Source organism: Diospyros lotus, chromosome 7 (genome assembly GCF_014633365.1).
Source record: "Diospyros lotus cultivar Yz01 chromosome 7, ASM1463336v1, whole genome shotgun sequence".
Taxonomy (NCBI): domain Eukaryota; kingdom Viridiplantae; phylum Streptophyta; class Magnoliopsida; order Ericales; family Ebenaceae; genus Diospyros; species Diospyros lotus.
Genome location: NC_068344.1, coordinates 27794598 through 27813375, shown reverse-complemented (window position 1 = coordinate 27813375; position 18778 = coordinate 27794598). Strand labels below are relative to the sequence as shown.

The following is an 18778-nucleotide window of genomic DNA, read 5'->3' as shown; positions in this document are numbered from 1 at the left end:
TCAATCCAAACCTAGTGATTTTTCAATAATCAAAACACACTCATATTGAAGTTTAAACCAATGTTACTCATTTAAAGCGTAGCTTTCTTTGGGAATCATTGGCGTTGGACACTGTCCTTGCCTTAACCCAAAATTAGATTTAGTTACTCATCTCCATTAAATTAATTGACAGGAATTTAAATGACATAATTTAAATAACAGAATTTAAATGACAGGAATTAAAAATAATCCTTGGGCCTTCTCCAAATAATATCTTCCATGGGTTGCTCAAATTGGGCCTTAATTCTTCATGGGCTTGAATTCTTCATGGACTTTAATTCTTCATGGGCTTGAATTCTTCATGGGTTTGATTTCTTCATGGACTTGAATTCTTCATGGATTTGATTTCTTCATGGACTTGAATTCTTCGTGGGCTTGAATTCTTCATGGCTAAAAAATAAAAAAAATAATTTAATATTATTAATAAATTATAGATTATATATATGTATTACACATAGCACACATATATATTAGATTATATTATATATATATAGTACATGCATGCATATAATGATGTATATGTATTATATATAATTTTATATATTATTATTATTTACTTTAGAACTTCATTTCATTCATCTTTCAATTTAAACTTGCATATAACCATAAAATATATATTAATATCTAATTTAAACCATATTTAAGATCGAAACAAGGGTATAATTATAACAAAATTTTTACAAAATTAACCACTAATCAGTCAACAACAGAGGCATCGAGGCCAACCCGGAAAAAATAAAGGCCTTGCTGGATATGAGATCTCCCACAAAGATGAAGGATGTGCAGAGCCTTACTGGTCAGGTCGCTGCCATGAGCCAGTTTATCTCCAAGGCAACTGACAAGTGTATTCCTTTCTTCAATACGTTAAGGAAGGCCCAAGGCTTCTATTGGAGTGAAGAATGCGAGCTCACCCTCCAACAGTTGAAGGCGTTCATGGGGCAAGCGCCGTTACTTTCAAAACCTAAGGATGGGAAAAACTTGGTCGTCTACCTGGAAGTGTCAGAGTACGCTCTTAGCGCAGCATTGGTTCGGGAGGAAGAAGGGGTGCAATACCCCGTCTACTACGTCAGCAAGAGGTTGGTGGACGCGCAAACAGGTACACACCAATGGAGAAGCTCGCATACTGCCTAGTCACAGCATCGAGGAAGTTGCGTCCCTATTTCCAAGCCCATCAGATCGACGTTCTGACCAAGTACCCCATGAAGCAGATTTTGCAGAAACCAGACACTTCAGGTCGCCTGCTAAAATGGGCGATCGAGCTCGCTCAGTTCGACTTGGAATACAAACCAAGGACGGCTATCAAAGGACAAGCACTCACGAATTTCAATGCTGAATTCACTATACCAGCCCAAGTGGGAGAAGAAGCCTCGGAAGGACCGACCTGGGAGCTATATGTTGACGGATCGTCAAGCAATCAAGGAGCTGGGGCTGGAGTTATGTTAATTAGCCCGGAGGGCCACAGGATCCTCTGTGCCCTACGATTCGATTTCCAAGCTACCAACAATGAGGCCGAGTACGAGGCATTGCTCGCAGGGCTACGCCTGGCAAAAGAGGTACGAGCCGAAGCAGTTGTAATCTTCAGCGACTCCCAACTGGTCGTTAATCAAATAAGGGGGGAATATCAAGCGAAATGTGCAAAGATGGCGGCATACCTACTCAAAGTGCGCGAGCTTTTGGCCCTTCTCCCAAAATTCGAGGTACGCCAGATTCCCCGTTCTCAAAATTCCCATGCAGACGCACTAGCTCGACTGGCAACTGTGCGAGATATAGAGTTCCTGGGGGCTATACCGGTGGAATTTCTAGTCGCCCCTAGCACGGAACAATCGGCTGAGACGATGGTGATTGGCGCGCCCCAGGGTTCATGGATGAGTCCTATTCTGGAGTATCTATGGGGCGGAAAGTTGCCAATAGACAAACTCGAAGCTCGCAGACTGCGAGCTCGAGCTGTCCGCTACTGTATCTATGATGAGGTGTTGTATAAGCGAGGATTCACAGCTCCACTATTAAGGTGTATCGAGGGCCCTGATTGTCGGACTGTGTTGGAGGAAATACATGCTGGACATTGCGGCAACCACGCTGGGGCTCTGTCGCTAGCCCAGAAAGCACTTCGGCAGGGATTCTATTGGCCCACGATGAAACAGGATGCGATAGAGCTGGTGAAGAGGTGTGAAAAGTGCCAACGGTTTGCTAAAGTCCCGCGAGCTCCTCTGGTCTACCTCCAACAGATGAGCAGCCCATGGCCATTTGCTTTCTGGGGCATGGACCTGATTGAGCCGCTCCCAACGGCTCGAGGCAACTGCAAGCACGCTATCGTGGCGATAGATTACTTCACCAAGTGGGCCGAAGCGAAAGAACTCGCCGAAATCTCCACCTCTAAGGTACAAAAATTCGTTTGGGATAATATCATTTGCAGGTTTGGGGTCCCACAGCAGATAATTACAGACAACGGGACTCAATTCACCAGCGAGCAGTTCATTCGGTTCTGCGAGTCACTAGGCATTCAGAAGAGCTTCACAGCCGTAGACCACCCCCAAGCGAACGGGCAGGTCGAGGCAGTTAACAAGATCATCAAGCATGCCCTAAAAACGAAGCTGGAGAACAGGAAGGGTGCTTGGGCAGACGAACTGCAAATAGTGCTCTGGGCATATCGGACGATAACTCGCACCAGCACAGGGGAGACTCCTTTTTCGTTGGCCTACGGATCCGAAGCTATGATCCCAGCAGAATATGAGATGACAAGCCAGCGAAGAGCCACCTTCAACCCAGAAGGGAATCACAAACTACTAGCTGTAAATTTGGACCTACTGGAGGAAGCAAGAGACATAGCTCATTTAAAGATCATCGTATACCAACAAAGGGTAGCGTGTTACTATAACAGAAAAGTCCGGATCAGGCATTATAAAGTTGGAGATCGCGTACTACGCTTAATACTTCCCGCAGCTCGAAAAGCCAGTGACTGCATGCTTGGCCCAAACTGGGAAGGACCCTTTGTCATCCACAAAGACTTAGGCAACGGGGCGTACCATCTAGCCAACATGAACGGGACTGTCCTCTCGCGAGCCTGAAATGTGGAGCACCTCCGCCCCTATTATCAGTAAAAGTGTTTATCTTTGCTTATGTTTCATGTTACAATTCTTTAAGCTCGATTGAGATTAATAAATTTTTGCCTGATCAATTTTGCTGCACTTTGTTGTCTGTTCTCCACCACAACATCTTAACATTTCCGGGAGAAGGGTAAAAACCATGGTTTACGAGCTGGGGCCCATTCATCTTAGTCGACGGGCTATGGTTTGTGGCTTATCTGAGCATTCCTCTTAGTCCTCCCCTAGATTGTGGTTTGCTAGCTGAGGCCCATTCATCTTGACCCAATGTCACGGTTTGGCGCCTACCTGGGCAACCACTTCCATCTCGAGCGGAGGGATCACTAGCTGAGCCCCCTTTCATCTCCAATACGGCCATAATCCACGGTCTACCTGGGTGTCCCCCCCCCCCCCTCGAGCCAACCACGGAAGAACCATGGTATGTTAGCTGAGGCCGCTATGCGACCTACCAGGACATATATCTTGGTTGGGTCTTCAACTCCCATGCAAAAACTTATGGAAGAGCCATGGTATGTTAGCTGAGGTTGCTATGCGACCTACCTGGACATATATCTTGGCTGGATCTTCGACTCTTACACCAATTTACAAGAAAAGCCCTGATATGTTAGCTGAGGTCGCTCCGCGACCTACCCGGACATGTATCTTGGCTGTCTTCAACTTTTTCGCGGGAATATATCTCCCACAGGAAGCTCGTCTCGAGCCACAGCCCGTTAGCTGAGATCGTGAAATGGTCTATGCAGGCGTATGATTCGGCCAAGTCGCAATACAACTCTTTCTCTCTATGTTTGCAATAGCTCGTTTTGGTTTTGTAAGTTATTTCAACAACAGATCATTTATCCTCTCTATGTTTGCAACAGCTCGTTTTGGTTTTATAAGTTATTTCAATAGCAGATCATTTATCCTCTTGACGAACTGATTAAAGCGTCTAAAGGTTATTTACAACCTGCTGCTCAACTAGGCAAAGCTTTTGAGACAAGCAACTTGCGACCTACAATCAAAGACTTATTATTACAGAACAATCGTTCTGAGAAACTCTTTAAGATCACAGGATTAATTCAAAGCGAACATCGTTTTATTACAAGAAGGTATCTGATACAAGAATTTTCTACCGAACTACAGCATGAAGAAGGAATGAAGCCTAAACAAACTAGAGGATAAACAGAGTCCACAATGATCTCTGGCCTCCCCCGAAAGCAAGAAAAAGACACAGTTAATCGGATCCCAAGAGGCCTGGCAGTCTTCAAGCTTTAGCCGCGCGATCCAACAACCTTCAGCTTTGACCGAGCGGCCGGCAATCCTCTTCGTCCCACATTCGATAGAAAAGGAAGAAGAAGATTACCGGACCGCTTGGCCACAGTTGAATTATCGGAGTACAGCGAGCAGCCTCATGCCTGCAAGAACATTCCACTAAGCAACCCAGAATAAACATGCCTTGATAGCTTGAAAACAAATGGGGTATTTATAAGCCCCGTCTTGGAACAAAGGGGGGACGCACAGTCAAAACCATGAAAAGCGGGGCCATAATGGTAGCCCTCGTTCCTAGGTCCGCTGATTATTTTCGGAGTCCAAAAATTGTTCCCAAGGATATGGCGAGTCCCAAGACGACGGTCCAACTTCGTAAAGCAAAGGATAGGTCGCGCGGGCCAATATCTGAGGCGTTGCGAGGTGCGAGGTTGAGCTGGGCCAACATCCGAAGTGTTGCGAGGTGCGAGCTCCTTGACAGGTCTTCGAACAGCCGATAACGAGCTCGCAGTGCAAAAATTTCAAAATTTCGAAACAACGACCCAAAGCCAATTCAAAGCCCGCTCCGACACGACCTAACGTCCCTACTCGATAAGTCAGGTTTAAGTTCCACTTCTACGAAATTTTGATTGAGTTTACTTTGATTATTTATGAAGTTCTCTAAAAGTTGCACCCTGAAGCCCGACCTGCCGAGACTTGAGCTACCAAGACCCAAAAGCTCGACCAAATCTGAGCTCGAAGAAAAAACTAAAGAGATACAAAAGCATTGGGGTTTCATTGAAACATAAATGTCTTACAAAAAAAAAAAAGGGAGAAAAACCCTAGCTAAAGGGGGGAATCGCAGTTTCATGAGGAAGGCCGGCAGCATCCTGAGTAGGAGGGGCAGCTTCGGTCAGATCAGGCTGAGTGGAAGTCCCAACAGCCTCTCCTTCAGCTACCTCGGTCTGATCAGGCTGAGTGGAAGTCCCAGCAGCCTCTCATTCAGCTGCCTCAGCTGCATACCTTGCGAACTCTTCCACGGCATCAGCACCAAAGAAAGAGACATCCAGATCGGCGTGATCTGTCCACAAAGTATACAGAAAACTCGATTGAATTTTCTGAAGCAGCCTCTTCGCGCTCCCGGGTCACCCGAGCTCCAACCTCGACCTTTTTCCGTGCGAACTCCTCCTTGAACTTCTCCAGCTCGCGAGCAACAGCTTCAGCTCGCTCCTCGGCTGACCTCTGTGCCTTTCTGCTTTCCTCCAGCTCCTCTAAAGCTTTCTTGAGCTTCACGTTATAACTGGAAAAGGCCTCAACATACATGGATTTCTCTTTAAAGAGCTCGTCCTCAGCTTTCCTCTTAGCCTCCTCGGCCACCCGGACGCGGTCTGCGAGCCCCTCCTGATGACTCCACATCTTCCAGGTCTCCTCCGTCAGATAAGAGAGGCTATCTTGCAACTTCTTCTTATCCTCCTTGAGGTCCTTCGCGAGAGTCGCAAGCCTCTCCTTCTCCTTCAAGATGACAGAGAGCTCCTCCGCTTGTTTGACGCAGCTGAGGACAGACTGAAAGGCAAAACAAAACGTGTAAACTTGCAAACAAAAGGAACGGCGAAGATATGAAAAACAAGGAAAGCTTACCAAGAGGCCGTGACGAGCAGAAAAGAGTGGGAGTCTTTCTCCCATAACACTCTCCCTCTCCAAGGCCTGGGCAGAATTCCCAAGGACTCGGTTCAGGTTGTCCAAAATGAGGTCGAAGTATACTCCCCCTGTAGAAACCTCTTGGGCCGCAGAATCCGGAGGAGCGGCAGCCTTTTTCTTCTTCTCGGCTTGACTCCTTGTAGTAGGAGACGAAGTCGATGGAGCCTTCCTCTTGCTCCCAAAAGCTGAGGCAGTTTGACCTTCGGCTCGAGCCTTCATACAAGCAGGTATGGCCACAACCACCTCGGGGTCGTGGGTCGTGACTGTCTCTGGGGCTGGTAGAGCAGATGGAATCGCCGGAGGATCGGCCACAGGTACCATGGACCCTTCAAACCCAGGCGCATCCAACCGAGCCTGCGAGGTCGGAGCTGAAGGAGTTGCAGCAGAGGTCGCCGCCGACTTGTCGCACGGGGTGTACTTCAGTTTTACTGTCTTTAGCATCGATTGACCGGCCTGTTCTTCTCGATCACCTTCGTCCGAGCTCGCACCCAAGTCAATCTGTTCAAGGGCAGACTTAACGTCCTTCCTCCCCCGGACCCCTATCCTCTTCTTGTCTATTTCCTTTACGTTGAGGGAGAGGGCGAGCCCGAACTTGAGAAGCAGGTAGTCAGAAGGCTCGATGTCATCGGCATCCGTCTTCAGCGCAGCAACACTCTAGAGCAGCTCAACCTCGTCCTTGGTCAAGCTGGGCTTTTCACCAAAGATATCTGAAAAAGAAAGCAGTTAATCAAAAGATTAAGGGAAAAGCATGAAAGACAAGGATATGAGCCCGCTTACTGGGACATTGAACGAAGTCGTAGCTCGTGAGCTCGTGAAGAGAAATGCAAGAGGCAAAAGACCACCGTGCCTTATATGCCCCTACGTTGGACTTCCCATTTGCCTTACCTTTTGGCAGGAGATCTTTATATTTGGACCTACGAGCGGTGAGATAGTACAGCCCGCTACCTAAACCCTTGAAAGAGAAGAGGAACCTAATGATCCTAAGGGATGGAGGCTCAAGGCCTGCCCTCTTAAAAAGGAGGGCTAATGAAAAAACTTGGGTGTAGGAGTTTAGGGTGAGCTGGAAAGGTGAAAGTCTCAGGTCGTTCAGGAAGGCTATCAAGTAAGGAGGGACTGGAAACCTAAAATCAGATTCTAGATGTTAAAGGCTCAGAGCAATGAACCATTTAGGGGGGTTGGCAGCATGGTCCTCAGGAGAAGGAACCATGGCACTGGAGCTCGAAGGGAAGCTATACTCCCTAACCCATGAATAGAGCTTATCGGTCTACCTCGATATCCGTGTCTTGCCTCGATTTGCGTGCCAACCTCAAAATTTGCGCGAGTCTCTTCAAATTCAGCCTCAATGTATCCTAATCACCATAATTATTTAAATAAACATTAAAACCTATTTTTTCCATAATTTCTGGCATTTTCTATAATTTTGTCTCTATTTCTTCCTATTTTTCCTCAATAAATCCAGATTAAATATTTCTAAAATATTTTCTCAAATATTTCACTACGATAATTCATAAAATAATATTCTTGAATTTCTGGAAGTTTTTAGAAAATTTTACTCACCTTAATTTAGCATCCTCGGTTTCCTCGGTATGCGTGCTGTATTCTCGAATAGCGTGCCCGAGCCGTTTTTCTCACCGAAATCTTTAGGATATCATCGAAACATAGTTTCCTATTTTTCAGGATTTTCTAGAATTTTTCCCACCATTTTTCCTATTTTCTTTTCTTTTCTTTCTTTTTTTTCTTTTTCTTTTCTTTTCTTCTTTCTCCCTCTCTTCTTCTTCCTCCTCCTCTCCCCTACTTCCCGCGTGAACCCTGAAACTTCTTCTTCTTCTTCTTCCTTCTTTTCCTTCTCTTCTTCTTCTTCTTTCTTCTTCTTTCTTCTCTCTGCACCGCACCTCTGTTCCTTCTTCCCCGCGTGAACCAGCCACGCCGTCGCCTTGCACAGCCACCTTGCCGTCGCCTTTGCCGTTGCTAGCGCCTCTCATCGGCCTCGCACCGACCCCCGACCTCGCTGGAGGCTGGTCGCGCAGCACCGCCGGCCGCCCTGCCTCGCACCTAGCATGGTGAGCTCGCGGCCATGGATGCAATGGCCGCGGGCTTGCCGCTTCTGCCCCTCTCTCAGCCGCTTTCGGCTACCTCCGACGCCACCGACTGCTTCCTGACCCGCCGCCACTGCTGCACCAACCTTCTCAACACGACGGCCTCCTCTGCTCCGCTCGAGCTCCCCCATAGCTACCATGGCCGACTTCGGCCGAGCTTCTTAGCTACGGCCGCTTGCAGCTACCTCGAGCACCAACGAGCAATCTCTCGCCTTCTTTGATCTCTCTTATTCGGCCCTTCTCTCTCTCGCATTTCTCGTCCATTTCTCACGCTTTAACTTTCGGCCATAGCCCTCACTGCAACTCTCTGTTGCTTGCCCTGCTCAAACCCCTCAAACTCTCTTCTATTTATAACTAAGGAAGCTTGGCCACCACTTCAGCCAACTTGGCGTATGAAACACTCAAATTCCCTTCTGCAACTTGGCCGCCAAGCATATCAGAAAATCTCCACAATTTTTGCTACCATTCCCTTAAATCTTGCTGGCAAAATCTTTCCAATTGCAGCCAAAATCGTGGCCATTAAAGCTTCTCAAAAGCTGGCCGCGCGCATGCGCATAAATGAGATTATATATGTATAATTATGTATAGTACACTAATATTTATAAGAAATTATACCATTAAATTCTAATTATCACTTGGGTAACTTCCTTATTACAATCATGCCCTCAAACATCGACTAAATTTGCATTTTAATACCGAAAATCCACAATTAATAATCCAATTCTTAGTTGAAAATGACGATTTCGCCCCAGTGACCTACCGGACTGTTGTTTAATCCTGAAACCACTGAAGGGTTGCTTATTACTCAAAACCAGAGCCCCCCTAGGGTTCCGTTAATTTTTCGGGAGTTTTCTACAACAATTTGGTTTCACAGCCTAAATGACAGTTGTATTTTAGCTGTACCAAAAATTGTTCCCGATCCGATTTCTTTTGATACCATAAATCTTATCTCGGAACGCTCATCGAGACCATATAATTTTCTTTAGACAATTTTGCTCCGAGGCATTCCTTGCAGTTGATTCGGTACCTAAAATTGCTATAAAATCAATTTTTCGGTATTCTAAACTCATCAAAATCACGTTGCATCCTCATACGAACATGGGGTATTACATTCTCCCCTCCTTACAAAAATTTTGTCCTCGAAATTTGCCACATATTCTAAATCTCAAAATTTCATCATCGAAATCAACACTTGACTGATCAAATAACTAGAGAAAATCTTACTTGAAACTCGTGAATGCCAATGCACATATCAAAATCTAAACCCTTGTGCTAACCATGCTCATCAACCAGTACACTTGGCAACCACGCATACCTTTCGAATTTCACTTTCCAAAAATCATAATCGCATAACTCGGTCCTTAGGCCAAGAATCTCCGCTCGAGCTCCTATCTAAGTCGGTACTCACATCATCATAATGAGCCTACAACTCTCATATCATCAATTTTCAATCTACTTTTCACTAAGTCATCCATTCGATGTCACGACACTTTCCTAATTACCAATTTTTCACGACATTAATTCTCTTATACTAATCAATTATGCTTTGATAGTCTCCCAACCTTAGTACAAAAGTCCCTGATCTCGATACATCTTAATTTTTATCCACTAATCCTTAAAGAATTTTTTTTTTTTTTTTATGTTATCAAACATTTTCATGAACCCTTGGATCCAAAAACATCACAGTTATACATTATCACCTATTCTTGAAACTAGTTATGCCTTAGTTTAGGTCATATCAAACCTAATCATTGCTTGATCCTTATACGAAATTTCTTATAACTGTTATTTTCTCATTCTCGTAGGAATTCATCACCTGATATAACCTCAAGTTTCTGACAATTGACTACAATCATCTTCTAATCATGTAATGTAACTTCAAGAAATCTTTGTTAATAGATTCTATCTATCTCTAAAACTTTGATCAAACTTTAACGTTGTCTTTTAAGTCTAGCAATACTAATATCCTTGCATGCTTGTTCCTTTGTTACTTGGTCGCCAAACTTATACCTATTTATCCATATACCCATAACTTAAATAACTCCTCGAACTTTTTGAAGTGATCCTCAAATAACATTTTATATCATCAAATCAATCATTTAATCCTCAAATTACTCTTTTTATGTCAACTAACTTTAATCATGCTCGATCCTTTTTCGGAGCTACATACTCAAGTTACCGACCTTTGCTTGAACCAACCTCTACTCAAAACATTTGGCTCATCTCTCGAAACCTACTGGGTTATCTGACTTTTTGGAACTTTCAATCCTTGACCTTGACTTCACAGAGCCTCGTGCTCTCATCGTTTCTTTCTCGATTGGCTCATGACCTAGCAAGCAAGTCTCACCTATCGCGATGTTCCCTAACATTATCCTCAATGTTTCTCATGCGTCTTCCCTATCTGAGGAGTACACCAATATATCCTCGATAAACACAATCACTAAAGCATCTTTAATGAAGACGGTACTTGGTCAAATCATCTAATCATGACTCTATTGCCGATTTTCTGAAATGTCTCATTCCTCAACCGCACATCAATCGTAATTATCCTAACCTCTTGCAGTTGTTTATAATTCATTAAATTTGAGGTAATGATATCAATTCTTAACTATCACCTCTTTGATAATTTACGTCCACAATCAAGCCACTTATAGCTAAGCGTCTAATAATCTCAAGCTATTTATTGACAATTTCATCATTAAGAAATAATCCTATTAAATCTTCCGAGAATATCTCATGGTATTTTTCATTTTTTTCTTATGGCTTTTCACTAACAGCAAGTGCTTGTACAATAAATTAATAGGCTCCTTGTAATCATAACTTGCTAACATCACTTTAATGATTATCTAGTTATACATCTCCTAATTTGCCTACCAGGCTACTTAAACTAACCGTTTAGTCATACGAGGGTTTTATTTTCCAAAATTGAAAATCTCGGGTTTCTAATCGATCTAGGTCTGCAACTTTTCCTACTGTGACCCATTATCCTGGTACATCTGCCATCACTTGATTCTCTCAACCACATCTCAGTTTTGCACAATCTTCGAGACGACAATCCATAACTATACTGTCAGCCAGAGTAGGTGGGTACTTATGTTATCCACGGTACTTCAATCTTCGCTGGATTTTTTTTTTTTTTTACTCATTGACATCATTTTAATCATCGCCCAGCTACACATCCTCGATTTGCCCACCAGGGCTATCTTAGACTAATCGTCTATCCTAACAAGACCTTTATTCTTCAATAATCAAAAATTCTAGATCTCCAATAAATTTTGATCTATTAAGAACGCGACATTTCATACGGTAATCTGACACCCTAGCACATTTGCCATTACTTGTCTCTCTCAAGCATGCCAAAACTCTCAAAGACATCTATTCGTAACCATCCCACTAACTGGAGTGGGTAAGTACCTATGTCTCCCATGGTACTCCAATCCCTTAGGAAATTCCTTGCAAATCTAAAATCGATTCATCTTTGAAGATCTCTATTCAGATCACGTTACCTGGTTCCAATTAAAAACAATTGAATCTTAAACTTGCAAGAACTCTTTATCGAATGATACTTTAAAGCTCAAATAACGATTTAGGTCCACATACTGATGCACAAGGCATAACTTATTCGCGAATCTTCTTTTATAGACTTTTGAATCCTTAAGCCCACTTGGCACACCGAACTGTAATCACAACCTCTATTGACTAGGTCTCCTTATCATTCCTTTAGGGTTGATACGACCTATTAAGAAACTCTTTCATTTTTTTTTTTTTTGATACCCGAACTCTACTCGAACCAATGTTGCTATCTCACTATTTATCGCCAAGGCCTTGAACTGGTCATAGTCTCGTTTACTGAGAATTTCATTGACTCTCACATTTTGATCTTTAGATCCAGCTGACTACCGGCACACGACCATTCATGACCCTATTGTCATACTAGATACCGAGGTATTCTACGTCTTGAGCTTCGCACTGTTCTTTGTGTCACTTACTCCCAAGATGACTGCGAACCCCGATACAATTCTTTAAATATGACACTCGATTTTATTTCGGGTTGACTCCCTAGGTTTCTGACCTCGATTAATCACAGCTAGTGGCACACATTGCATCCTAGACCATTGGGACTTAGATTCCATACAAGGTACAGACCCTACTGGGCTGTCCTAGATTTTCATCATCTGATCGTCTCACAGGCAGTCTGACATGATGCTTCGATCGACGGGCTTCCCGTACCTTATCGCAAGCCATTCCTCAACCATCTGCACGTGGGTCCCTAGATCCAGATCTATCACTACGAACACCGAACCAGTAGTGTCGTTACGCTTGCTAGAGTTCCTTATCCCCTTTCTGCGAGTCACATCGGTGCACCACTATCACTGATTAATTGTCACAACTCATACGCCATCATTTGATCATCTTTGGCCTCTTGCTTGACCTAATCCGTTGGATCCCTGATCTTTACATCTCATTACCAAGACACTAAATGACCCTCGAAAAATATTTATCATTTGATCCTAACTCTTTAGCTAGGCCATGTCACATCAGACTAATCATCCATGATTCGATAACCACAGTTATCCTATCATTTCTCGTAATGATTTTGACTAATGACCTCAAATCAACAGTCTCTAAATCTCTCGGATCCATAATCATGATTACCGAGTCAACCTTATACCCGAATCATATTATCGGCTTCTAACTTCAATAGCTAGATCATTGTATTAGCTTTCCACGAGGCTTTTACATTTCACCGAGAATAGGAATAGTGTTTATACGTGAATAGTACACTAGGTAAGTTCCCAGGAAAGAGAGGTGGGTCACAAATGGACACACTTAAATACCAAGTCTTTTCTTAGCCAGAACTTGCCTAGACATGCACTTCCACTACTCAACACTGAAATCCAGTAACCTCTAAGCCTTCAACCGACAATCCCTGAATCTCCTAAATAGGGATTTCGTCTTACGAACCCTTGTCTCTTTTTCCTAAGCCTCCACTTGGGGTTCCTACTAACTGCTTCCATCAATACCGGATACCCTTAAGTCTTCAAATTGATATTTCCTAATCTTCAAATAGGATTTAACTCTGATATCAACTATATTCGAGTCACTTAGGGCTTCCAATAATCTTAAACTCTGATACCAACTGTAACAGCCCACTTCTTCAGGGCGTGTTATGCCTTAGGAAATTTGGTTTATTTATTTATTTATTTATTTTTTATCTTTACATTATCCCGAAATTCCCTAAGACCTTATCTAATGCGAAATATCTACACTGGAAATAAATACAAAGCGGAAGCTGAATCGAACCTGCTCATATAATAATAACTAGACATGACATTCATTATAAAGTTAATTTATAAGCGTCTGACAATAAATACAATGTACATAATTCTTAGACTACTAACATAACATGGTACATTTACTCGCTTTTCGACGTCTCGCGTCACCACATATCACCAATCTCGGAATCATCTCTGCAAGTCCCGACTGGAATGTTGAATGTTCCAGGGGCGAACCCAAGTTAGATGATGAACCATCTAAGTAAGGGTACATAATGCTATGTTATGAGTGTATGCAATGTCTTTCATCGTAGGTGTCAACTGCACCCCTCATGCTACCTACCATTTTAGCGGCCACCTCTTTCGAAGCCGGGGTGTATGGGTGCACCCTTGGTAAGGCAACGGCGCCAGTTCGTACTCCCTACGGCCTCATATCCGTGTGATCGATGATATCAACGTGTATTTATGCATTTCATAGTCATGTATGCAGTCTACGTGATGGATACATATCAGGGCATGTCAATATGATGAAAACATTTTCGAGGAAGTACCACTTACCTTCTAGAGCTTATCGGGCTACCTCGATATCCGTGTCTTGCCTCGATTTGCATGCCAACCTCAAAATTTGCGCGAGTCTCTTCAAATTCAGCCTCAACGTATCCTAATCACCATAATTATTTAAATAAACATTAAAACCTATTTTTTCCATAATTTCTGGCATTTTCTATAATTTTGTCTCTATTTCTTCCTATTTTTCCTCAATAAATCCAGATTAAATATTTCTAAAATATTTTCTCAAATATTTCACTACGATAATTCATAAAATAATATTCTGGAATTTCTGAAATTTTTTAGAAAATTTTACTCACCTTAACTTAGCATCCTCGGTTTCCTCGGTATGCGTGTTGTATTCTCGAATAGCGTGCCCGAGCCTTTTTTCTCACCGAAATCTCCAGGATATCACCGAAACATAGTTTCCTATTTTTCAGAATTTTCTAGAATTTTTCCCACCATTTTTCCTATTTTCTTTTCTTTTCTTTCTTTTTTTTTCTTTTTCTTTTCTTTTCTTCTTTCTCCCTCTCTTCTTCTTCCTCCTCCTCTCCCCTGCTTCCCGCGCGAACCCTGAAACTTCTTCTTCTTCTTCTTCCTTCTTTTCCTTCTTTCTTCTTTTTCTTCCTTCTCTTCTTCTTCTTCTTCTTCTTCTTCTTCTTCTTCTTCTTCTTCTTCTTTCTTCTTCTTTCTTCTCTCTGCACCGCGCCTCTGTTCCTTCTTCCCCGCGTGAACCAGCCACGCCGTCGCCTTGCTCAGCCACCTTGCCGTCGCCTTTGCCGCTGCTAGCGCCTCTCGCCGGCCTCGCACCGGCCCCCGACCTCGCTGGAGGCTGGTCGCGCAGCACCGCCGGCCGCCCTGCCTCGCACCCAGCATGGTGAGCTCGCGGCCATGGCTGCAATGGCCGTGGGCTTGCCGCTTCTGCCCCTCTCTCAGCCGCTTTCGGCTACCTCCGACGCCACCGACTGCTTCCTGACCCGCCGCCACTGCTGCACCAACCTTCTCAACACGACGGCCTCCTCTGCTCCGCTCGAGCTCCCCCATGGCTGCCATGGCCGACTTCGGCCGAGCTTCTTAGCTACGGCCGCTTGCAGCTACCTCGAGCACCAGCGAGCAATCTCTCGCCTTCTTTGATCTCTCTCATTCGGCCCTTCTCTCTCTCGCATTTCTTGTCCATTTCTCACGCTTTAACTTTCGGCCATAGCTCTCACTGCAACTCTCTGTTGCTTGCCCTACTCAAACCCCTCAAACTCTCTTCTATTTATAACTAAGGAAGCTTGGCCACCACTTCAGCCAACTTGGCGTATGAAACACTCAAATTCCCTTCTGCAACTTGGCCGCCAAGCATATCAGAAAATCTCCACAATTTTTGCTGCCATTCCCTTAAATCTTGCTGGCAAAATCTTTCCTATTTTTCTTTCCTCTATTTCGAACGCAATGGAATCATCCTGACCCTCCCCCACCCAACCTTTTCTCTTTCTCTCTCCCCCACCCAACCCACTAGCTTGCTTTCTCTCCCAAAACAAGATCTGGCACGCGGCGGTGACGACTGATAACGACGAAGACCTCCAACGTCGTCGTCGTCGTCTTCTTCTTCTTAAATGAGATGCTACTACTGCTACTGTGCAATACTTTGTGTGATTGATATTTTGTATATTTTTTTATTGATTTGTGTATTTAATTATTAATTTTGTATATGTATTTATTTAATTATTTTATGTCTTTGATTATTAATTATATAAAATTATATATCTGATTATTTTTGTATTAAATGATTGATATTGTGTGTTTTGTTATTAATTTGTATAGTTAATTATTGATTTGTGTATTTAATTATTGTTTATTCCTGACCAATAGGGGGCGATCGAAGGCGGGGCGCAGGCTCCAGCAACGGATCCGTCCGAGGGGTGGCTGGCACCTGCAAGCACACCGAGGGTCGAGTGAGTAGGAAAGTAAGATGAAGCAGTGTATCAGTAGGTTACAGGTCAGAACATAGCTTGGCTCTAAAGAGAGCTGGTTGATATAGGAAAAGGAGATGTCCTTCTGCATGCATGAGACGTGTGCTTGCAGTTGATGTGATTGGCTATCTGGCACCGGTGGAGGTTCCCAGGAGATAGCTTGGTGGCGTCGGAACCCTCATTAATATGGATGTGATCTACCATTAATGAGGATGGGATCTGAGATGGCTGCGCAAATATTCAATGGCTTTGCAATGATGCCATGTCAGGCTAGCATTGGGTCAAAACTAGGTCCAGAAGGGAGATCAGATTGGGCCGAGGGAGGGGCAGAGATTGAGCCTAAAGGAGGGACCGAGATTGGGCATGAGGGAAGGATCAAGACTGGGGTTGGACAATCCACAGCCCCCCAGATCAAAGGTGAAGTATTTAATGATTCAATCAGTATGTTTCACTCATCAATCACATTTTCTTCGTTTTTGAGGCCTGATTGGTTGGCCGGCAGGAAAATTAATCAAAGTGCATGCCTAAATCCTAAACAAGGACTTCTAATGTGTATTAGCTCCTTTTCTATTTCTCCGATCATGTCTAGCTAGATATTCATTGTCGTGACTCCAATATGCTTTCTTTTCAAATCTAGACTAGATAAATAAAAACGTAGAAACATCGTAATCGGCTTGCACATGCTGATACATTGGGGTTGGAGAAATGACATGCATGCACAGTAGATATTCTTAATCAAAAAATTCAACAACCTTACTAACCTTTGCCAATAAAAAATTAAGGTTTGCGCAGTCTGCCTTGTGTATTGCACACGTTGATACATTGGGGTTGGAGATAAGACATGCACAGTAGATATTATTAATTAAAAACTTCAACACCCTTGGTACCCCTTAAGAAAAGGGCTAATCAGGACAATATAGCAATTCTCTTTGTGAATTTATAATTTTATTTAAATTCACAAAGACTTATGATGATGACCATTAGCTCCTTTTCTATTTCTCTTAAATCTAACTCAAAGGTGAGGTACTTAATCTAGGACATTTGCAGCATTATATAGAAGAGGAAGGTAATGCTACCAAAAGAAACATCAAAGCCATTTAAAGACCATAGCCTACCATTCAAAGTAAGGTGAGATTTACCAGCAATTCGATCATGTCAAGCGTTTCAACAGTCCCAGCTACTACTCCAAGGTATGCCGCATCTATATGTGCATATGCTAAGTAACAGCAGCAGCATCATAAATTGAAGTGTTTCATTTCAAAAGAAAAAAGAAAAGAAAAAAAAAACAATAAACACAATCACGAAGATCATCACTATCACAATGATCCTTAATTCTTCAAGTGAATCCTACATATCTTCAGTTCTTGCATCATTTACAAACTGTTTTTGTCGCCCAATTGTAGGCAATATTATCCTATTTAATTTTATTTATTGGAACACTAAGTAAATTACAGGTATACTGAAAAATGGTTAGTCTTCCCCAGATTAGAGGGCAAGGTGACAATAATTACAGGACGTGCACGTGGAATTGGAGAGTTAATAGCAAGATTATTCACCAAACATGGGGCGAAAGTAATTATTGCGGATATCTTAGACGATTTGGGTAATTCTGTGTGTGAGGACTTGGGGCTTGAACTAGCTTCTTTTGTACACTGTGATGTAACAATTGAATCAGACTTAGAAAATGCTGTCAACACTGCCGTTGCCAAGCATGGAAAGCTTGACATAATTGTCAACAATGCTGTTGTAATAGACAAAGCAAAACCCAGCATTCTTGACAATGACATGTCCGATTTTGAGAAGGTAATTAGTGTTAACTTAACAGGCGTGTTTCTAGGAACTAAACACGCAGCCCGCGCAATGATTCCAGCACGAAAGGGTAGCATTATTATGGTCGGCAGCGTTTCTTCAAGTATCGGTGGGGTGGCAAGCCATGCATACACAGCCTCTAAGCACGCAGTGATTGGATTAACCAAGAATATTGCCGCAGAACTCGGTCAATTTGGGATCCGTGTGAATTGTGTGTCACCTTACTTCATTCCAACGAAAGTGGCCTTGGATTTTTTCAATATGAATGAGGACGAACCATCGGGCGTGTATTCAAACCTTAAGGGGGTAACACTTTGTTCAGAGGATGTGGCTGAAGCTGCTCTTTATTTGGCAAGTGAAGAATCCAAGTATGTTAGCGGGCATAATCTTGCACTTGATGGTGGCGTCACTGTTATAAATCCAGCTTTTGGCTTGTTTGCAAGAGCTAATTAATAGTTTACTTCCAATCCATGTAATTTTTCTTGGCTCGTGTGCATCTATATGATTACATGAATGGTAACTAGTTGTTGTTTGATGTTGGCTATCTAAAATAATAATTGTTCCTAGATGCTAAATTTATAGCAGCTAAATTATTCTTAATTATTTGCCTATCTTTTAGGTTTTTGAATAGGTTCCTTGGAAGAATTGCCACTTTCTCTCAACTATAACATATAGATGCAACATTTAGCCCCCTTACCTTAGGAGGTACCAAGCCCTTGCCTATTAAGTTCAGATTTCTCCACTTGGGCTTTTTCATTTCTTTTGCTAGGTTGTTTCTTTGTCCTATCTTGAATGCATTGGAATATTGTACTTTCTCCTACTTAAGGAATATTTATATATTATGTTAACTATTATGGACATAAATATTAGATTATTCTTGCTAATTTTTTATGTAAGTTGAAACTCTAGATATTTATCTTAACAATTTACATATATTGTATGCCTGCAATTAGTAATAGATATAGAGAACAAAATGGTTTTTGTTGATATTTACTAAATTACTCAACAAGTTTTAATTATGGGGATGTGTT

At 42.8% G+C, this 18778-nt stretch overlaps 1 protein-coding gene across 1 annotated transcript; it reads left to right on the top strand.

Moving 5' to 3' along the window:
* Nucleotides 1–13955: 13955 nt before the first annotated feature.
* LOC127806715 (borneol dehydrogenase, mitochondrial-like) lies at nucleotides 13956–18232 on the top strand (the record flags this gene model as incomplete). The annotated part of the gene is made up of 2 exons (XM_052344177.1): nucleotides 13956–13978; nucleotides 17423–18232. Coding segments are annotated over 2 exons (801 nt in total), but the record flags the coding sequence as incomplete, so codon positions are not given.
* Nucleotides 18233–18778: the final 546 nt, after the last annotated feature.